The following is a 21,948-nucleotide window of genomic DNA, read 5'->3' on the forward strand; positions in this document are numbered from 1 at the left end:
GAGTGGGCCTTGATCCGTGTACATACACCATGAAGTTGTAGGGATAGGCCCCAGCCCCGGTGACATATTCTGGAATTGGATTAAGAAGGCTAGGAATTTTATGATAATCATTAAAACCTGTTGCAAATGTGCAAAAACGAAAACCTGAACAGTTCATAGTAAGGAGAAAAGTTGAATCTTTCATTGTCAATGGATTTCACTTTATTTACTTCGGTTATGACTCAAATGAGTTAGAGAAGGGCAGTGCCAGTGTACATCTACAGAGATTCAAGGAAATAAAATAGGTAAAAATGATGTCATGTTTCCAGCCTGTTTATCATGGAAATAAGAATTTCTATAATAATAAGCTGCCCACATCCATTTGAAATTCGGAGTCCTTTAATGTGTTTAAGAAGTGTTTGAAGACCCTCAATTCCTGTGTAACTGATATTAACTAGTTAGGTTTTGTAACCCAGGGAATGGTAACTCGCTTTTATTTTATTCTAAGCTGTTCACTTGTGGTGATCAATTTTGTAACCTTGTCCTGTAACACTTAATCCCAAACAGACTCCCACACCGATGTTTAGTCGGTTATGTTGACATCTTCTGTAAGTCACTTTGGATAAGGGGATGTGCTAAACAAATAAATGTAACTGTATGAGCGTTATTACTTTAGATTGTGGGATGTACTCTGGGAAGAACCAATACAAAGGCACCATGTGATGGAGTACTTGCCAGTTCTGCGAGGTCAAGCAGGTCCCTACTGTTTACTCGACAGATAACACCCACTTACAGGAGCTCTCCGTCCAAGTCTGTCAAGATGCCTGAAGTGTTGGCTGTATTGCACTTAAATAATATCCATTCTAGTGTTTAACCTGATCTGTTAAATTTCATCTGTGAAGATGACTTTTTCGGCATTCCCCGTGTTTATTCTTATGCACAATTGAGTCACAATGTTATTGGATCATATCTTGTAATCTTGCTTTTTTTTGTGAAGTACTATTTGAAAACACAATGCGAGTTCTTTACAAAGTAACAAATTATTTTAATCTATCGAAAAGTAAAGGAAGATTTCTAGTAAGGTGGACATTCCAGATGCGTTTGGAACTTTGGCAATATCTAAAATATTGATCATTAAAGTCATTCAAACGAGGTAGATTGAGATTATTTATATGGTTTTATAATCTACTCCAGACAATACAGACCTATTACTTTATGTCTGATGCGTTCACTTTGAAAGCTGTGCTGTGGTTGTTAGTTGTTGCTGTACAGGCCAGGACCACCATTTCTGACTAATGACGCAGAACTGATGTAAAATGCACACTTTCCCAACTAGAAATCATCAAGGTAGAAGGACAAATTGCATTTCCAGATACTTGGCCATCTGTGACATTTCAGTCCATAACAGTGCGTGTGTTCTGTGAGATATAGCCATTATTATGGCCACATTTTTCTTCCTCTTTCAACTTTCTGGGATGTTCTTTGTTTTGCAAGCCACCAGAACTAGATTTCTCGGTGAAAAATGAGGATCAAAGAGTGGCAGCAGACTGCATTCAACTCCTAATTAAAAAAAAAAAAAAAAATTAGAATCAAATCAAAATGTTAAGCTAATCAGATAATTTAAAAGTGAGCTGTTACTCCATTTGAGTTGGCTATTTAAATATGACTTCTGATAGCAATGCATATCCACTAGATGGCAGTAATGTATCTGTCTGGGTCTCTGAATAGCTTGATGAATTACAGAATATGCTGTCTTGCATTAGGGATGCGCTGTGACTCCCTGTGACTTTTTCATGGACTTATCTCATTCAGAAACTGGACAGACGGATCTTGGCAGTTGGTGCTGCGGTACAGCTACTACCATTACAGCTTCAAGGGCCTGAATTTCACTTTCCGTTTAGTAAGTCTAATGCAGTGTGGTCTTAAGACTTTGGCCTTCATCCTCAGTAGGTTGTAGGTTCAAATTCTACTACTGGCACTGTGTGATCATGAGCAAGTCACGCCATCTGCCGGTGCTGTCACTGGAAAAAAACAAATGTTACCAATTCTGTCTGAAATATTGTAAGTCACCTTGGATAAAGGTGTCAACTAAATAAGAACTTGTTAGTTTGTATTTTCTGACTCAGTCTGCATGGTTTGTAGTGGAATGGCTTGCAACAGAGTGTGATGTGTTTGGGTTGACAATTGCCATGTACAAAGCAGAGATCGTGGTCCTCCGCTGGAAAATTGTGTCAATTTCCTTGCAGGTAAGGGGTGAGCAGGAGTTCATTTACCTCAAGATTTGTTCACAGCCGAGGATGGAGGAAATCAGGAGACTGTGCAACAATTCAATACAGCCGTTCTTGCCCAGGATGGCTCAGATCACTCCTTATGATAAGAACTGATTGTCCAGATTAAGGGAAACTCAGGCAGGTGGTTTGCAGATGTACCTTGGATGCACCCTGAGTTCCTCTCTTGGAATATATGCAAACCACAGACCACTGCAAGACTACCCAGGAAACAGTGGAGGGACTGTATGTGTCAGTTGTCCTGGGCGCATCTGGGTAATCTCCAGAAAGGGTTGAATGAAGTTGTGGGGGATGCCCAACGCAGTGTGTTGCTGCCTTGACCTTCGCCTTAAAAAGCATAATAAAAGTTATGAACAAATGATAATAGCCGTTGGGGTGTGTGTGTGTGTCATCAACATGAAACTAAGCTTGTTCAGGCCCAGCCAGTACTTGGATAGGAGACCATGTAGGAAAAAGCGAGTCCAACAGGGGGTGTTTACCCTGTGGTCTGAATGTGGATCCCAATGCACCAATACAGTAATGGGAACACTGTGCTGTCCTCCAGATCACATGTAACACTGAGGTCCTAACTCTCTCTGGTCATAAAAGATCCCTGGGCATCTTTCATAAAGAGAGATGGATAGAACTTTATTTGTGCCCAAGGGGAAATTTGGCCTTTTGCAGAACAGTAGGGTGTTTCCCGATGTCCAGACTAAATTGTCCACCATGGCCTAATCATTATGGCCCCCCTAATCATCCCTGGATTTTAATTGGCTATCTTTCACCACCTAGTAGCTAATGTGTGGCGAGCTTCCTGGCACAAACATGGCTGTCACTGCATCATCCAGGTGGATGCTACATATTAGTGGTGGCTGAAGTGGCTCCTCACTCAATGAAGCACTGAGTCGTGAGAACAGCATTATATAAATGTAAAGAATTATTGTTATTGAACCTCATTTGCTTTCATTTTCTGAACCCATTTACTGAAAGTTAGAATTGTGGGGTCAGAGCTGAAGCAGGATCCAAAGGAGCCAGCCCATTGGTGGGGACACTCACATGAGACTCCTCCTTATTGGGAATTAAAGTTACCAAAGGGAAAAACGTACACTTAAGTGGAGAGAACAGTGACCAAGTTGAGATCTGAACCTAGGGCTCTAAGGCCTACGGCTCAGCATGACAAAAAACTATCACGTCTTAAATGTGCTCTCAGCCAGCTTAGCTAGTTAGAACATCGAGCAACTGAATCCAATGACAGCAGCCTCAGTGCCACCGTAAACGAACATTTTATGTGTTTTATCATGAAAACGTTCCAGGATGTCACTTTTTTTTTCATTTCTTGTCATGGTTTGAAAAAGCAGACCATTTCTCACCTTCTTGCTGAAGATAAAGAATTCTGTCCAACAACACCAGTGTCTCAACTACTGGCGCTAGAAGCATAACCAGGCAGAAGTAGGCCACAACTTTCCCTTGCTGTGCCAGCATGTCCTCCACAGCTGATAAGTCCAGAGGCAGGTCAGCCGGAAGTCCAAGTCGCTTCAAACCAACACGAGCATAGCTGTCACGGAGAAGGGGACGATGTTAGCAAAACCAGCTTAATGATTACCAGAAACAATGCCATTTTACTTAAACCACTATTAGTAAACCTTCACTGAATGACCTGATAACTGTAAAGGAAGATAACAGTGGGAACAGGATGAGCTTTGGCATTAAACAGTGGATATATGGCTAGTGAGACCTGTGCTTGCAGCCCATCGCTGTGCAGCTTGATTGGCATATTAAGACCCCACTACTGCTGAGTCACCACACCTGCCTATGTACCAATCCCTGGGACTTTTGAATTGCTGCCCACCATAACCCTCAACAACTTCTACACTCTTACAACATCTGGAGAAGACAACAGCCAGAGCAACATGAGCACCACGGCTGACTGCTGCATTCTGTTCACTTTTATCTTGAGTCTCACAACAGCACCTGTTTGTGGATTTGTGTGCTAAAAGATTTTTACAATGCAAACGATGTATAAAATAATTTGTGTTGTGATTGATTTCTGCTGCTGTTGTGGTTATTTTGTCACCATTGTGGCTTTGAGGCAGCACTGTAAGCATAACAACCTTTCCACAGTGTGATTCCTAGCACTAACCTGGGGCCTCATGCATAACGCCGTGCGTAGAATTCACACTTAAAAATGGCATATGGACAAAAGTGGAAATGTTCGTACGCACAAAAAAATCCAGATGCATAAATCTGTGCGTTCGCCAACTTCCACATTCTTCCGCTCCATAAATCCCGGTCAGCGTGAAAAATAACGCACATGCACACGCCTGCTGCTACTCCTCAACTCCTCCCAGAATTACGCCTCTTTGAATATGCAAATCAATATAAATAGCCCTTAAGCTCAGCATTTTGTGAAAAGGCAATGGCAAAAGCATGGGGGAAAATAGAAGAATTTCAGTGAATACCAAGTGGAGGCAAGGAAAAACTTACTATTTGTTGGTTTAAGCAGTGGTATGAACAACAAAAGGAAGTTGATCGAGTGACATAGAGTGTCGGAGAAACTCGAAAGCTGAAGTTCACAAAGTCGCACAGTACTCGAAATAAAAAAAGTAAAATCTCAAAGTTGGCATGAAAAGGCGAGTCGTAGCCCACTGTCTGAGTGTCATATAAAAGCTTATTAGGGTACAGAGAAAAGAAAAAAAAATAGGGACACATTGGGGAAAAAAGCTCGAAATGTCAACTTTAATCTTGAAATTTCCACTGTAATCACGTAGTTTATTTTGTCCTTAAAGTAGAACATCATAAACTTCATCTTAAAATTGTTTCATTTACTAGTTTCTCAAATACCATCGTAACTAAAGTAGCACGTTGAATGCTTTGTTTTGTATGTGTTCTTCTATGTGCGCTGTGTATGAATCACTACGTGCTTCTTAAACGGGCTTTCTCTTCTTCCGACAAGACACAGAATCCATTACATTCATATTACAGCTCCCTGAATAATTTAAATACAGAGATGTATACTTGACATAATTTTCATGATGATAGGAATTAAAGCATGTATTAAGCATGGGAACACGGTGGTGCAGTGATAGTGATGAACTGGCGCCCCATCCAAAGATTGTTCCTGCCTCACGCAAGATGCTTGCTGCGCCATGCGCGACCTTCGATGAAATAATTTATTGCAGCAGTACTGTCTCTTTCAAATGTACTAGCCCCAAATTCCTGTCTTTCCTTTTCTTTCTCCAAATACCCGATCGCCACAAAATCAGCTCTGTAATAGATGTAACGCCATCTGTAAGCCAAGAACGCCGATTCTTCAAAACGTTTAAGGAACATTGAAATATCTTCGCAGTACATGTTTAATTGTTCCTTCCATCTATCCTTCCAGTGTCGCGCCAGCCCCAGCACAAATACAGCGCGAAACAGGAACAGTCCCTGAACTAGGCACCAGCTCCTTGCTAGCGCTGCGACACCGTGTCCTCACATGTTTAATTATTAACAATATAGATTTAAATGAAGTTAACATTTTATCTGTATAATGTAATAAACATATTTTGCTGCATTTCATCTTAAAAATGATATCATCATCATATGTAAATATGCGCTAAAGTGTCTCAGGTTGTACAATATTATAACTATCGCAAGTTTACAGTGAGGTAATTGTACTTATAAGTACAAACAGTTCTACAAGGAGCACTTGATGGACTGATTGATTGTGTTTATAGTTCTTGGGATGAAACTGTTTATGAACTGCGAGGTCAGTACAGGAAAGGCTCTGAAGCGTTTGCCGTATGGGAGCAGTTCAAATAGGCAGCATGGCTGAGGCAGTGTGTGCTAGATGGTGTATACCGATAATTCTCTTTCTGATCAGCTGCTGTCGAGCTGTGATTTCACACTCAGATACAGTGATATAAATACTCCGAGTGGTGCAGTGAGAGTAATATGGAAAAAGATGATCCGCTATGGCAACCCCTAACGGTAGCAGCTGAAAGAAGAAGAAGGTGGTGCAGTGAGAGTAACAAAGCTAAAGCAGCTATGGTATTTGGAATAGTTTGTCCATTCCGTGGACCATTATATTGTTACGGGTTAACTACAATCAGATGCCTTAAACTAATAAACAATATGTGGTTAATTTCAGTGTATATGATAAAGCCACGTCAGGGATGTGGATCTAAAAAAGAAAGAAAAACCACAATGGAACAAAAGCACTTCTTTGACGCTGGGTGCCGCCAGTTTGCAAAACCAACGAGAGAACTTGCTTACGCCAGGGTTTGAGCTAGCGTGAAAATATGCGTGGCTTTACGGCAAGTTTGGGTTTTATACATCCTGATTTGAGTGTGGAAACAGGAGTACGCAACACTTTTGTGCGTACGCATCGTTTATACATGAGGCCCCTGGTCTATCCAAGGAGGTAGTGCTCCCTGCTGCATGCAGCTTCTCAAATCTACTAAAACAATAACAATTGAGCACGGACCATGACTCCTGCCTGCAGACTTAGGAGTGATTCATGACACTGTGAAATGTGAGATGAAAACATTATACAATAAGCAACATTGACTCTTATCTCTGACTCTTACTCTGTGAATGGAAGCTCATGGCCTTTCTTGACAGTCTGGATGCCTGCCCGTTTTAGACTGGGGTCCATCTTTCTAATAATCGTCTCCAGGACTGCTCGATAGCAGTGTACCTTTAGAATTGTATTATCTTGTCGTAGTCTTTGTATATAATCTTCTTTAGCATGACATGCTGTCTCTCTTGCTTTGTAGGAAAGCTCATGGCCTGGAAGATTCTTAACCCAGCAGCTCATGGGATAACCAACCATGATGTCCATCTCTGCATCTTCCAGTTTCTCTTCTCTAACGTGAGAAGGAACATAAATGCCAGGTGGGGTTAAGTTTTCATGGGTGGTTAGTTTCATATAGCAACAGGCCACAGAGGTAATACCCACAGCTTGGGGACAATGAACAAAATGACGAATGAGAGTGGCACTGAGGTCTCCACAAGCATGAAGCCCTGTAAGAATAAAGTCTTCAATACACTTGTCTTCAGCACAAAGAAGTTTTTGGTTTGTGTCACAACAAAAGGGAAGTTGTGAATAATCTGTAAGTGTAGTGCTTTCTGATGAATCGACCTGCCAAGACTTGGTTTTTCCCTTCATGCAGCTGTAGTGGTTGTTACTGTGGCCTTGGGCATCACCACTTGCATTCAAGTCCCTCTCAGCTTTTGCCTCATCAAAAAAACTGCAGATATGAGGCTGGTCATGAGCCTGTGAGGCATCTTGGACTGCTTCGTGAGGACTAGAACTCTTGTGTTTATCAGTGTGTATCTGGGGCTGCAGAAACATCAAGAAGTCCTCCCATGATCCTCTGGGGTTCAGCCAGCTTGTAACATGCCTTGGCAGGGATTGTGGAAGTTGGAACTGGAAAGATGAAGCAGCACTCCCTTCCTGAACAATACACAGAATGAAGAAAATAAAAATACTATTTGATATTAGACTCAACAGCATGGTAAATATGATGTCAGACCAGTAATTTAACTCAACTATATAGTTATAAAATTATAAAAAGCTTCATAATATGCATCAATCATTTCAACAAATAATTTCCAGTTTTTTTCTACTTCATGATGTCAAGTAAGATATGGCCATGCTTTGAAAAAAATAATTATGCTTATTTTGATGTTGCATGTGTGTTTGCTAGGGGGTGCTAAATGTACATTGTATCATATAGATGGCATTGTGATAGTTTTTCCCTATTTGTTTTGATACTCCTCTAAATAATGACTGTTGGTGTTTGTCTAGTTAAAAATGATTACAAATGAGAATCATCAATCTGCACTTATGATATTTATCTGCCTGTGTGTGTTGCAAACATCTGCTACTGCACTGCCCCAAGTCACTGCTGAAATTGAGCAGCATGAAAATAAAAGGGGAAGCATTGGAGTTATGGAGGGTTGGTGGATTCTGCAGAGCTCTCTTTAGTCATTGGAAAATTTTAAGAAATTCCATTATCCATCCATTTTCAAACTCTCTTAATCGAGGTCATAGCTGCAGGGGCAGCTTTCCAGACAGCACAGGTCACAAAACAAGACAACCAGCTCATAGCCACAGACTCACTTACATTGTGATCATTCCTTGGGATGTGAGTGTTAAGCTGAATACATGAAAAAATTACCAGGCAGATGTGCAAACTCCACACCAGCTCTGGAGCTATGAGGCAGCAGTAGCAACTACTGTGCCACTATGCTATTCTAATGTCTAAATGTTTCATTTAAAACTATTATATAAATTATAAATAATTATAACATTATTTATATATATTACAAACTAGGGGGCTTTGCCCCCTGCTTGTTTTGCTCGCCTAAGGGCTGGGCTACGCGCCAGCCACTTCGCGTCTCTGCCACTCTCGTTGAACCCCAAGGAGCTGCGGTTGCTCCTCCGAAACCCCAACTTAAACGGTGATACAATGGGAAACAAATAGTTTTTTTTTTTTACCTCCTCTTTGTTTGATCAGCTGCTGGCTTGCTGCTGCTGCCGTGCTGTGTGATCTGCATCTCGTGCGGCACTTTGAACATTTAAAAGCCTGTACAGCAGCTGTCCTTTTGTCTCACTGCCTTGTCTCTCTTCCCCCCAGACATCCTCTGCTCCTGTTGGGGGTTTCGCTCCCGAAGCGCAAAGATTGATGAAGAGGAAGATTTTCTGTTCTTTTAATTGAGAGATCGAACTGTTCCCTCCGACTACACACGGAGCTCAATTCACTCCTGAAAAAGACTTATGTTTGTTTGAAGTGTCTGAATAACGTTTCTGTCTCTAACTTCTCCTGTGTATCCATGCAACTCTGTGACCCAAGCGTGACAGCGTATGTGGATTTCACTTTCACCAAACAACAAATCTTTTAATTCTTGCAGATACGCCGCTTCATTGGGAAGAAACACTACTTTTCCCTGATGGCAACATGAATTAGACAATCTACAAGTCTCCGACTTCAAGTTTAAATCCAAACAGTATATTCGATCTCTTTTTGCTGTTCCGTTATATCACTGAGTAATAATTTCCGTTTGTTTGCACTAATGCGATCTTTACCATCATTTTTTGGAGACTTTCGAATTTTCGTACCTCCATTATCTCTAACCTGCTCTGCATGTGTATCAAACCAACGTTTTTGAATTGTTTACGACATTCTACTTTGTCATCTACTCTTTGTCTTTTATTTCTGGCCCTGGTCATGGTTAAATCTCTTGGCACAAAGTCTCATCTCGCGGGACATTAAAGTGTCTCACGTTTTGTCTCTCTAAAAAAGTCTCATCTCGTCCCAAGATTTTTTTTTATGTAATATAGAGATATTACTGGGTGTCAGAGTGGTGCAGTGGTAGTGCTGTTGACTCATAACAAAGAGACCACAGTTCACCCCAAGAGTCCTCCCTGCATGAAGTTTTCCTCCAGGTTCTTTGGTTTCCTCCCACAGTCCAAAGACTTGCAGGTCAGGTAAATTGACTTTGCTAAACAGGCCATAGTGTGTGTGTCTGTGTGTTTTTGTGTGTGTATTCACCCCACGATGGACTGACACCCTGTTTGGGGATCATTCCTTCCTTGTGCCCTATGCTTGCAGGGATAGGCTCCAACTTCCCTATGACCCAAGTCAGATTAAGCAGGTTTAGTAAATGGATGGATGGCTAAATATTAATCTTAATACATAATTTGTCTGCCTACTCATTCACTCACTCACTCACGTCCGTCCGAAGCTGAATGCACAGTCGCCTTCTGCGCACATCCGAAGCCGAATGCACAGTCGCCTTCTGTGCAGCTGCCCGAAAAACCTTACGAGACCGACATCCAACCCCAACATTGCGGCAGGCGGCGGATTTACGGCTGCAAAAATTCAGAGAGAAAGGCGACTTCGATTAAAGCTCTAGAGGCCTGAAAGGCAATTTCGACTACAGCTCGAGGCCTAATTACACATTCTGATTCAATTACGCATTCATTCAATACACCTATATCAGGTTTGTGGTGCTTATACTTATTACTATTCCATATTGTACTGGAACATTCATCATTCAATATTATACTATAGGCCTGGAAAATTCATCAACGAACAGTACAAGCCTGTACAGTAATGAGTAAAGCGGACTACAATCATTACAAAACAACTTCTTCGTTACTTATCATTTGTTCTTCATACACTGCTGACACAAACTCGTGCCCGTTTCATCTTACGTTGTTGAAACGGGCTCTTTGTCTAGTTTAAAAATAAACAAACAGGATTCTTTTTAAAATCTGTAAATTGTTTTCTAAATTAATTGACCTGATCAAACTATAAATTTACAAAATAATTTTCACTCAGTTCTTCGCAGATATGCAGCTGTGAATACAGAGGCTTGGGCAGAAACAAATAGAATTTGGAAAGAAGAAAATGATAAAGTTACAGTGAAATGCTTACATACAGTATGAGTACACAGTGTATGTGGGAGGACTGAATTTAAATTCTGTTTTACATATAATGAATAGTGACAACATCCCTGTCTGCTATTTTGTGAACTTAAAAGTTCTGATAATTTACAAACCTTCACATTCCTTAAGTTCTCTTTCTTCAATGTGTAGAGGAGCTGTTCATCAAACTTGGTAGCCATGGAGACAAGGACACGGTTGGCCTCGATGCCTGTGACAGACAGCCCAAGCCCAAAAGAGAGGTAACGAGACAAATGTCCCTGAAAAAAGCAGATCTTAAGTTTAGCATAAGAGAGGCATAAAAAAGAAACTCTTTAATAAGAGCACTTCACTAATAGTCTGAATTTATGCAATATTATTGGTAGTTATTTTTAAAATATAAATTAATGTAAACATGTTTGAATATATGTAAATGAAAGGAGTATTCCTCTAAGCTTAGGAACCAATTTTTTCTCAAACAAGTTTTCATTTAAACAAGAGCTTCTTCTGTGTAAGAATGGGAGGAAAATAAGACTTTACATAAAAACCTTAAAATATGCATATATACTGTAAGCTAGTAATGGGTGATCTCATGTTTACTGATGTTCCTTAGAGTTCTTTTTTCAATTTTGATCTTTTAGGACAACCAAAAAAAAAAAATCAGTGCCCTTAGAATCCTAGAAAGGAACACTTCAAATGCATAACTAATGACTACTCCTGGTTTTCTATGAGAAAAAAGGAATCCAAGCACATGCAGAATAAAATTAGACATGGGCAAAAGTCAAAACTAACCAAGGAAAAATAACTACTCACACTCTTTGGGCTTATTGAAAATATTTTGAGCAAGAAATATTTAGAATGATGTGGGCTCACATCAACACAGCCAATGTGCTTAGTATCCTTTATGATCCCATATGCCATGCTATATTGCACAGCTAATGTCTTACAGTGTTGTGCTAATATTACACATTACAATAGACAACAGCATCTAAATTCTATAATTAAACACATATACCGTAACATTTATATATTACACCACTAAAAATTGTTACAAATATTTAGCAAATAATTTACTTATGTCATAATTATTAAAATGATTTAAAATCCTAATGGTACTCATTTCAATTATGAGCTATAAAACTGTATTCTGAGTGAACTAGAAACAACTATTTTAAACCCATAGTGCTGATTTCTCACCCTCTCTTGTACAAAAAGAGAAAAAAGGTTCTGATTAAATTAATCTCTTACTGAATTTGTATTCTTATTATGTACACTTCACTTATGAGTGCAATGCGCTATACAATATTTAAAAACTAGGGGGCTCTGCCCCCTGCTCACGAATCCCTGGGCGGGTGTTGCCCGCTAGTCACTTCACGAATCTGCCACTCGTGTATGGGGAAACGGATGTACAATTTAAACAGATTTTTATTTTCATGGGAATTGTTACACATGCATAATAGGACTAACTATTTTACACTACAGTGAGTAATTAACCATAGTAAAAAATACTAAAACGTAATAAATTGAAAGAAAATTATGTTTCATGTTGTGTTAGAGGTATTTGTTGCATTATACGTTTTTGTTCTGTTTGGCTTTGAAATTAACATGCAAATACTTTTTAAACTTAGACTTTTACTGTAAAACTTCAGTAAAATCAATTTTTTGAATCAACTATTCCTCAATATCGCATTGAATTTTGATTCCATGTTTGGACTGACATTTTGACAACCCAACGTATAACTGCCCGTGAGTGAATATCGTTTCTTTCTCTCTAATTAATAAACCTGACTTTTTGGAATGTTTGTTCCTGTGATTTGTTAATTGTCATAGCAAAAGCTATTCTAAAGGGAAACTGTAAACGTTTTAATACGACTGGAATATCAAGATCTCCTTTGGTGTCTAATGTTATCCGCAGAAGATTACTACAGTGGAACCTCGGTTTGCGAGCATAATTCATTCTGGAAACGTGCTTGCAGTCCATAGCACTTGTATATCAAAGTGAATTTCCCCATAAGAAATAATGGAAACTCAGATGATTCATTTCACAACCCAAAACTATTCTATATAACTATATAAAAATGATTAATACAAAATATAAAGTAAAAATACATAAAACAAATTAACCTGCACTTTACCTTTGAAAAGAATCATGGCTGGTGTGAGTGAGTTTCTAAACTCTTGTGGGATTCCACCCAATGGAAAAGCGTCCCAGTGCTGTAGCAGTTTGCCGTTAAAGCGAATCCGAAAAGATCGCGGACATGCTATAAGCTCCTGCCGTCGATGGGTGATACAAGGAACATTATAAATGTGCAGGGCACAGTATTACTTGGCCACGTCCCTGCCTGACTGCTGTGTCTGTGTATAGGAGAGTGGCAGATCCTGCTACAATAAATAACCGTGCTGTTGTTGTTTCAAGCTGAATAAAGCTGGTGTTGCTAAAGTACTGAGACTCAGCTTCATGTTTTGGGGTGCAAGACAGGGACTCGCACATCACAGCACACGCACACACACACACAGAGTCACAATGCTGTAGTAAACAGTATACGCTCGTACGGATGTTGACTATATGAGTGAGGCACGCCGACTCAGACGGAGAACAGGAGACGATTGCCCACAATCCCGCAGCGAGTGAGAGAGAGAGAGAGAGAGAGAAGAACCATCAGCTCAATTGTGATCACATAACGCTCAGCAGACAAAGCGTATACATACTACTCGTATTGCAAGACCTCGCTCGTTTATCAAGTCAAAATTTATTAAAAATTTTAGCTCGTCTTGCAAAACACTCGTAAACCAAGTTACTCGCAAACCGAGGTTCCACTGTACATTATATTTCTTGTCACCTGTTAAAATTTAATATGTCAGAATTGTTCGACCAATTTTGAATACAACTAATCTTGTCCTACTGCATAGCCCATCACTCAGATATAAATTACGCAATAACATTACGATACATCTTTCTTTCAACAGTAATTCGGCCGGTGGAAGACTGGACGGTGTTAACGGTTATAGATATTCTATGGTGTTTCTAAAATGAAGTTTATATTTTCATCTTCCACACAATCACCATCAACTGCTTCAGCATATTCTAATGATACGCATTTGACCAATCTGCCGTGTAACCGATCAACAATTTTCGCGTTAATTCGTTTGACTTCATCGTTTCTCTCTGCTAGGATTGCCCGTGTACTCATTTCTTCTGTTGATAACCCTTCGGGATGAAATTCTTCAATAAGATTTGGACATAATACATCTACTTTTATTGGGAACTTAAAGTGAGGAAAACATAAAAATTTATAAGAGCTGAGAGCGCAGGCACTGTGTAGGACAAAAGCATTCACAGGAATGAGAGGTGAGAGGACCATGGGCGTGGTTGAAAAATGGTTGAGAGGAGGGCGGGACTTGAAAAAATCTCTTGGCAATAATCTTGTCTCAAGATTTTCTTTTATAATAGAGAGATATAGCAAAAACAGGAAATGCAACATAAACACAAAACAAAATGCTGAAACAGAGACATAATATATATGTACACGTGGTGGACAAAACAACAGAAACACCCAACTATACAGTATATTAATATAATAAGGATCTCTTTCTTTTCAGAACAGCTTCAGTCCTTCCTGGAATGCTGGCATACAGCCCTCAACTGTGGATTTTAGGATACTGCACCATTCTTCAAGAAGAAAAACCTTCAGTTCTTTGAGGTATGAAATAGGTAGATATCTACTTTGGATGATGTGCTGCAGAACATCCCATCATTATCTAATGATGTTTATATTTGGTGACAGGAGAAACCATGAAAGGAGTCTAAATTAATTCTGTTGTTCATGAAACAAGTTTAGTAGAGTCTGATGGAGCATTATCACCCTGGAACATGAGAACACCACTGGGGAATAATGCTTGTATCACCGAGTGCATCTAATCCTGAAAACTGGCCACATATTCCTTTGTCATTACTTGACCATACAAAGTAATCACCCGCTCCAATTATTCTCATAATGCAGCTGCTCATAACATTGCTTATCCACAACCAATTCCAACCTCCACGTTTAACTGTTGGCAGCAAATACTGTGGCTTGAAGGATTCTTGTGGCATTAACCAAAACCCATCTGGATGCAGATAACTGTGTGAAAGACAACTCATCTCGCCATAATATTTTTTTTTCCACTACTCAACAGTCAAGTTTTATGCTCCTTACACCAGTTATGCATCTTTGCCTTGACTATAACTAGTATATAAACAGCAACCCTGTCATAAATTCCAGCTCTGTGAAGTTAAGACTGGCTTACAGAAGTGATGACTCAATTTTGTGGTAATTTATGATGCATTTTATTTTTTAGTCACCTCTAATAACTATACTATAAAGTGCTGGCTTCTTTCAGTTGGTGGTTAGGCTTGCAATTACTAGTTATCATTGTTGATTCAGTTTGTTCATGTTCTGCATGTGTTGCCATTATTTTTAAAATTCAATTAGACATGAACTAATTTACCCATTTTTGAGAGTGATACACCTGCAGTTTGGGAATAGACATTTTGGCTTATTTTAAATTTTGTTAGTTGCCCATTTTTTGTTTTGAAAATTCATATATCCAAATGACAAATTGTCAGACCTCCTTTATGAATGGTAACCAACAGAAATGATTTACGCTTGCAGCAGCATTTGTAATTGGGATTTAACTACTTCAGAGATAAATTCTTTTGTGTATTTTCCATTATTTTTTAACACCTATATATGTTCTATATACATATACATACACTATATATTTATGCATAATGTATAGGTATCTGAATATAAACACAGTTGCAAACACATACACACAATGGATTTAGAAACTATTCAAAACACTTTACTTTCTGCATCTTTATTGTGTTGCAGATTTAATTTTAATTGGATACAGTTGCCATTTTTACCCATTAATCTACACTCATCGGCCCATAATGGTAAATCAAATCATGCTTTCAGAAATTTTTGCAAATGTATTTAAAATCGAAAACTGAAATATCTTATACATATACGTAGTCAGACCCTTAATTCAGTACTTTGTAGAAGCCCCTTTGGCAGCAATTACAGCTTCAAGTCTTCTTGTGTACGTCTCTACAAACTCTGGGTTGGAAGGTTAATCATATTCTTCCTGGCAGAGGTTCTTAAGTGCTGTTAGATTGGATAGGATGCGTCTGAAAACTGCCATCTTCAGGTCTCTCCACAGATGTTCTATGGGGTTAAGTCTGGGTTTTGGCTGGGCCAGTCAGAGACTTGTCCCTGTTGTCTTCGCTGAATGCTTCAGGTTATTATTGTACTGGAAATTGAACTGTTGCCAGTCTGAGGTCACATTCACTCCAGTGCAGGTTTTTTTCAAGGACCTGTTTACATTTGGCTGCATTCATCCCTTCCTCAGTTTTGACCAGTTACTGCAACTGTTCCTGCCATTGAGAGTCACCCCCATAGCGTGATGCTGCTGCTGCAACCACCACTATGCTTCACCATAAGGATGGTATTAGGCAGGGAATGAGCAGTACCTTGTTTTCACCAGACATTGGGGTTGGACTTCTGCCTGGAAAGTTCAATTTTTGTCTCATCAGACCTCATGCCGTCAGAGTCTTTTAAATGTCATGCGTACAACGCCAAGTGTGCTTTCAGATGCCTTTTACTCAAGTCTTCTGCTAAAATAGTCATCCTTCTATCAGTTTTTTTCCAGGACTTCAGATGCCCTGTTAAGAGTGACAACTGGGTTCTTGGTCACCACCCTGACAAAGGACCTTCTTGTCTGGTAATGCAGTTTGGCCTGATGGACAACTCTAATAAGAGTTCTGGTATTTCCAAACATTTTACTGTAGAGATGATGTTTTGATGTTGATATGCAGTGCCCTTTTTACGCCAAATGAAGTTCTGCTTGTTCCTCCCAAATAGTTCAATTTTGGTTTCATCACTCCACAAAACATTTTCCCAGTACTGTTGTGCCATCATGATTTGGGCCTGCTTTGCTGCATCAGAGCCTGGACAGCTTGCCATCATTGAGGGGAAAATGAATTCACAAGTTTATCAACAAATTCTCCAGGATAATGTGAGGCTGTCTGTCTGTCCGTCAACTTAAGCTCAGAAGAGGCTGGGTGATGCAACAGGACAATGACCCAAACATCGCAGCAAATCCACAGCACAATGGCTTCAGAAGAACAAACTCTGCCTTTTTGGAGTGGCCCAGTCAGAGCCCAGATCTCAATCCTATTGAGATGCTGTGGAATGACTTGAAGAGAGTCATACACAGAAGTCAACCAAAGAATATGGAAGAGTTAAGGCAGTTCTGCAAGGAAGAATGGGCTAAAATTCCCCCCGCACAATGTGCAGGTCTGATCTGCAGTTACAGGAAGTGCCTGGTTGAGGTCATTGCCGCCAAAGGAGGGTCAACCAGTTATTAAATTCCAAGGTTCACTTACTTTTTCTACTACCACTGTGAACGTTGAATGCGTTTGTAAAATAAAGACATGAAAGAGTAGAATTTTTTGTGTGTCATTGGCTTAAGCTCATTGTGTATATCAGTACCTGTGACTTAGATGAAGATCAGATCACTTTTTATGACCAATTCATGCAGTAAATAATTCCAAAGGGTTCAAATACATTTTACGTTGACTGTATATGTGTGTGTATGCATATTACTGTATATTTTATATATATATATATATATATATATATATATACACACACACACACACACACACACACACACACACACACACACACACACACACACACATACAAACATACATATATATATATTGTAAAGTTTCTAAACTCTTTTGAGACTGCCCCCAACAGGAACGACACCCGAAGAACATCCTAAAGCGAGATCGCCACGTCTGTGGATGACAGCATCTCCATTGCTAGGGCAATGCAGGGCAAATCTGAACTGACTGCGGCCATGCTATAAGCGCCTGTCATCGATTGGTGATGCAAGGAACATTATAAATGCAGGGAACAGTATTACTTAATAATAATAATAATAATAATACATTTTATTTATATAGCACCTTTCCCATGATCAAGGCACTTACAGAGTATAAGAAAGAACGGCAGGGTATACAATATATAGCATTGTACAAACCAGATTAATAAATAAAGAAGATTACGACAGTGAATTCAGAGAAAAAAATCAGACAACATAATTGATGGTCTAGCACACACACACAGGTTACATGAGCATCTTGACAGAGAAGTAAACTGAGAGAAGGGTAATAAAGTCAAGTAGAGCTAAAAGCATTCCTGAACTGATGAGTTTTGAGTTGTTTTTTAAAAGAATAAATGGAGTCAGCTGATCTAATTAATTTTGGTAGATCATTCCAGAGTCTGGGCGCTATACAGCTGAAGGCCTGGTCACTCATGGAGTGTAGATTAGTGTGGGGCACAACAGGATTGCCAGAATCAGAGGACCTTAGTGGGCGGGCAGGCACATAGTGATGGAGAAAGTCACTGATGTAGTTTGGCGCGAGGTTATTTAAGGCTTTGTAGGTTATTAGTAGGATTTTATATTTGATTCTGTAGGACACAGGGAGCCAGTGAAGACGGAGCAGGATGGGTGTGATGTGCTCGCTGCTGCTGGTCTGTGTAAGGACTCTTTCAGCTGAGTTTTGAATAAGCTGGAGCTGTGATAGAAGATTAGAAGGGGCACCTGCCAGTAGGGAATTACAATAATCAATGCGGGATGTGATAAAAGCATGGACAAGTTTCTCAGCATTAGAGAAGGAGAGGAAGGAGCGAACACGGGATATGTTACAGAGCTGAAAGTAAGAAAGTTTCTTAATGTGATATATGTGGGTGGAATAAGAGAGGGAGGAATCTAAAATGACACCAAGATTTTTTTACAGTAGAGGCAGGTCTGATGAGATCACCGCCAAGATGGACTGGGATGGAGCTCATTTTATTAAGTTGCATTTTAGTCCCAATTTGCAGGAGTTCAGTTTTATTGCAATTTAATTTTAAAGAGTTCTGTTCCATCCAGGTTTTAATTTCACTAAGGCAGGTTGTGAGCTGAGAAAGCTCTGATGAAGTTCCACTTTTAACATTGAAGTAGAGTTGAGCATCATCTGCATAAATATGATAACCCAGTCCATAGCTACGGATAATATGACCAAGGGGAAGCATATAAATACAGAAAAGCAGAGGACCGAGGACAGAGCCCTGAGGAACTCCTTGTGTGACTGGCGCTGAGCTGGATCTGCTGTTGCCAAGACTAACAAACTCTTGCCTATCAGTCAGATAGGACTTGAACCACTGGAGGGCAGTGCCAGAGATACCCAGCATGTTCTCCATTCTGGACAGTAGAATGTCATGTCTGACCGTGTCAAATGCTTGGCCACAACCCTGCCTGATTGCTGTGACTGTGTATAGGAGGGTGGTAGATCCACTACAATAAAACTGAATAAAGCTGGTTTTGCTAAAGTACTGAGACTCAGCCTCGTGTTTTTGGGTGCATACAGGGCACATCATCATTATTATTATTAATAATAATACTTGCACTTCACGCCCCACTTACAAACAATTTCTCGAAGACAATTTAACGTCCCAGGAGACAAGGAAGTAAGACAAAAGGACAGCTGCTGTACAGGCTTTTAAATGATCGTCGTGCTGCTGTACAGCCTTTTAAATGATTGTTGCGCAGTGCCACATGCAGATCACGCAGCGTGGTAGCAGCAGCTGCTATACAGGCTTTTAAATAATCGTTGTGCTGCTGTACAGCCTTTTAAATGATCGTTGTGCAGTGCAATATGCAGATCACACAGTGCGGTAGCAGCAGCTGCAAGCCAGCAGCTGATTCGTCCGCATCTCCTTAGCATGCGTTCAGCCCCGCCCCCTCCTTCACAACGCGAGCAGCACAGACACGAAGTGACAAGCATTAAGCGCGCCGCCAGGGAGAGGGGTTGGGCGAGCGAAGCGAGTAGGGGACAAAGCCCTCTAGTGTGTGTGTGTATATATATATATATATATATATATGGTTGAAATAGTTTACTGTCAAATAATGCAAAGAGTACACAACACGTGTTTTGCCCTAATTTTGGGCATGCACACAAATAAAACAGATGCACATGTATTGAAGATGTCTCACACATACTCACCCACTGTAGGAACCAAGAACACAAAATAAAAAAAAAAAACTTACAAAACTTGTTTTAAAAGCCTCATTGTATTGATGGCCAGATTTATTTAGGTTATCTCACAAACAGTACTTGTTGGTTTACCTCTCAATGGTCATTCTCTGTCAACTAGCGTTTCTGTGTACTTCTAACCTGCAACCTTACAAATGACTCATTTTGACTGCTGAATAGAAAAGTTGCAAAATTTGCATTTCTAGCTTTATTGCAGGAATAAAAAAAACAATACTAATTGTTATCTTCTACAAATTGCTCACTGCAAATCTATTTAAAGTTGCTTGCCCCATTTATACACTAATGTGACTTACTAGAAGGACACATACTTTCTGTAGCCTGAAGGTATACATTTTTTTCCACATGCACTGAAAAAGATCCCGTTTCACCTGATAGAAGGACTTTTTAAATGCCAGAATTTACCAGTTCAGTGTGACAAATCCAGCTAGGTGTATTTGTGGTATGTGTCTATTGAACAGAACCACCACTTCATTGTCAAATTGTTTTTTTTTTTTTTTTTTGGTGTGTAATCAGCTTTATTATGAAGTTGGCACACTACAACAGATGTAACAAGTTGATTAACAGTATTTTATTTGAGGAGAGAATAACCAACAGTTGTTCTGTCGGCCACATAAATCCCACCTTTAGCACAGCATAATTTGTCAATTACTGATCACTTGGCGTTTGTAAAACAGTATAGTATCAAGGTAACCTTTATATATAATATGCTACCATGGCTGTTCGTTTGTCTGTCCAGGATTTTAAATCACCTGTAGCTCACAAACCGTTTGACCTATTGACCTGAGATTTGGTACACATATACTACGTGATATCTGCTATCTGCTTTCAGGGTGATGATTGACCTCCAAGGTTATTCCTCTTTTTATTTTATTGTACAGTAGAATCAACTCTCGGCAGTGGCCAGCAGGCAGCCATGCGGCATATGCGTATGGGAGCCGTTCTCATTCCTACCAACCTCGCTGTCACTTCCCCTACCTCTTCATATCTTAAATCATTCTTGAGGCAGATTGAAGACTTAAGTGACCGCTTAAGTGAAAAATTAAGGAAAACGTACTAAGTAATTGCAACACAAACACGGACTTAATCGGTTTTAACACGAGAAGAAGAGGGCCGCTAGGGTGGAGAAAAAGTATGAAAACTATGAATGCTCAAGTCAAGTGTATTCACTGCACATTATCATGCAGTGCGCCATTATTGGTACTTAATAATCACAAATATTATTTCCTTATTATATTTAAACACTTTACAAGGTCTTGCTCAAGTTTGTCTCTCCTAAATTTTAATCCATCCAACTAGATGTTTCTGTGAAACTCTCTTAGGTGTAATGTTCAAATTAACACTTTCTTAATTTTCTACACTTGATGCCAGGATACCTGGAATAGTTAACAAAAACATCTAAACATTGACTGTTAGTGTATCAATCCACCCAGTTTTAAAACTTGCTTTGTGTTGGTTAATGTCTTTCAGAGCAGAAGCCTGCCCGTGGCATTAGCCACCTTATGATATCATGCTAGTCCAGTGCACCAGATAGATATTTATGGGAACTTCAATATAACTTCTGACAGGTGACTTAGATTCATCCATTAATATACCAGCACTGTTTATCTTGTATGGTAAACAACATGCAGAAGAACCTTCAGCTGGGTCAAGGCTCAGACAGTGCAAGGAGACAATGTTACTGCAACTTTACAAACCAACACAAACTCACCCTCAAGATGGAGCTACTGGTTAGATACTTTTTAGTTGTGAGTTTTTAAAAATGCACGTGTTATTAGATGCACAATACAGGTTAGGTTTAGGTGCTTGAATTTCATCAGTGTTATAGTACTAGGGTGTTGTACCATGTTAGCCATTATGAATGTAAAGAAAAGCCAAGCAAAATGACACTTTTTATTGGCTAACTAAAAAGATTACACCATGCAAGCTTTCGAGGCAACTCAGGCCCCTTCTTCAGGCAAGATGTAATTACATGTATGTGATTACATCTTGTCTGAAGAAGGGGCCTGAGTTGCCTCGAAAGCTTGCATGTTGTAATCTTTTTAGTTAGCCAATAAAAGGTATCAGTGTTATACAAGTTTTCTTTTACAAATAATTCACCTACTAAGTGTCCTGGGATTGAAACTTGTACACAG

The 21,948-nt window shown here is 39.6% G+C and overlaps 1 protein-coding gene across 2 annotated transcripts in view; it reads right to left on the reverse strand.

Annotated features, from left to right (window-relative positions):
- Nucleotides 1-178: 178 nt before the first annotated feature.
- Nucleotides 179-21,948, reverse strand: part of mettl25b (methyltransferase like 25B) — a 38,269-nt gene continuing 16,499 nt past the window's right edge. For both annotated transcript variants that reach the window (XM_028793986.2, XM_028793985.2), the window contains exons 6-9: nt 10,800-10,943; nt 6,818-7,686; nt 3,617-3,801; nt 179-1,539 (exon numbers count right to left, since the gene is read on the reverse strand). In XM_028793986.2, coding sequence (XP_028649819.1) covers nt 1,442-1,539; nt 3,617-3,801; nt 6,818-7,686; nt 10,800-10,943 — 1,296 coding nt within the window. In that variant the 3' untranslated portion in view covers nt 179-1,441. The remainder of the gene's footprint in view (nt 1,540-3,616; nt 3,802-6,817; nt 7,687-10,799; nt 10,944-21,948) is intronic.

This window comes from Erpetoichthys calabaricus, chromosome 2, assembly GCF_900747795.2.
Source record: "Erpetoichthys calabaricus chromosome 2, fErpCal1.3, whole genome shotgun sequence".
Taxonomy (NCBI): Eukaryota; Metazoa; Chordata; class Cladistia; order Polypteriformes; family Polypteridae; genus Erpetoichthys; species Erpetoichthys calabaricus.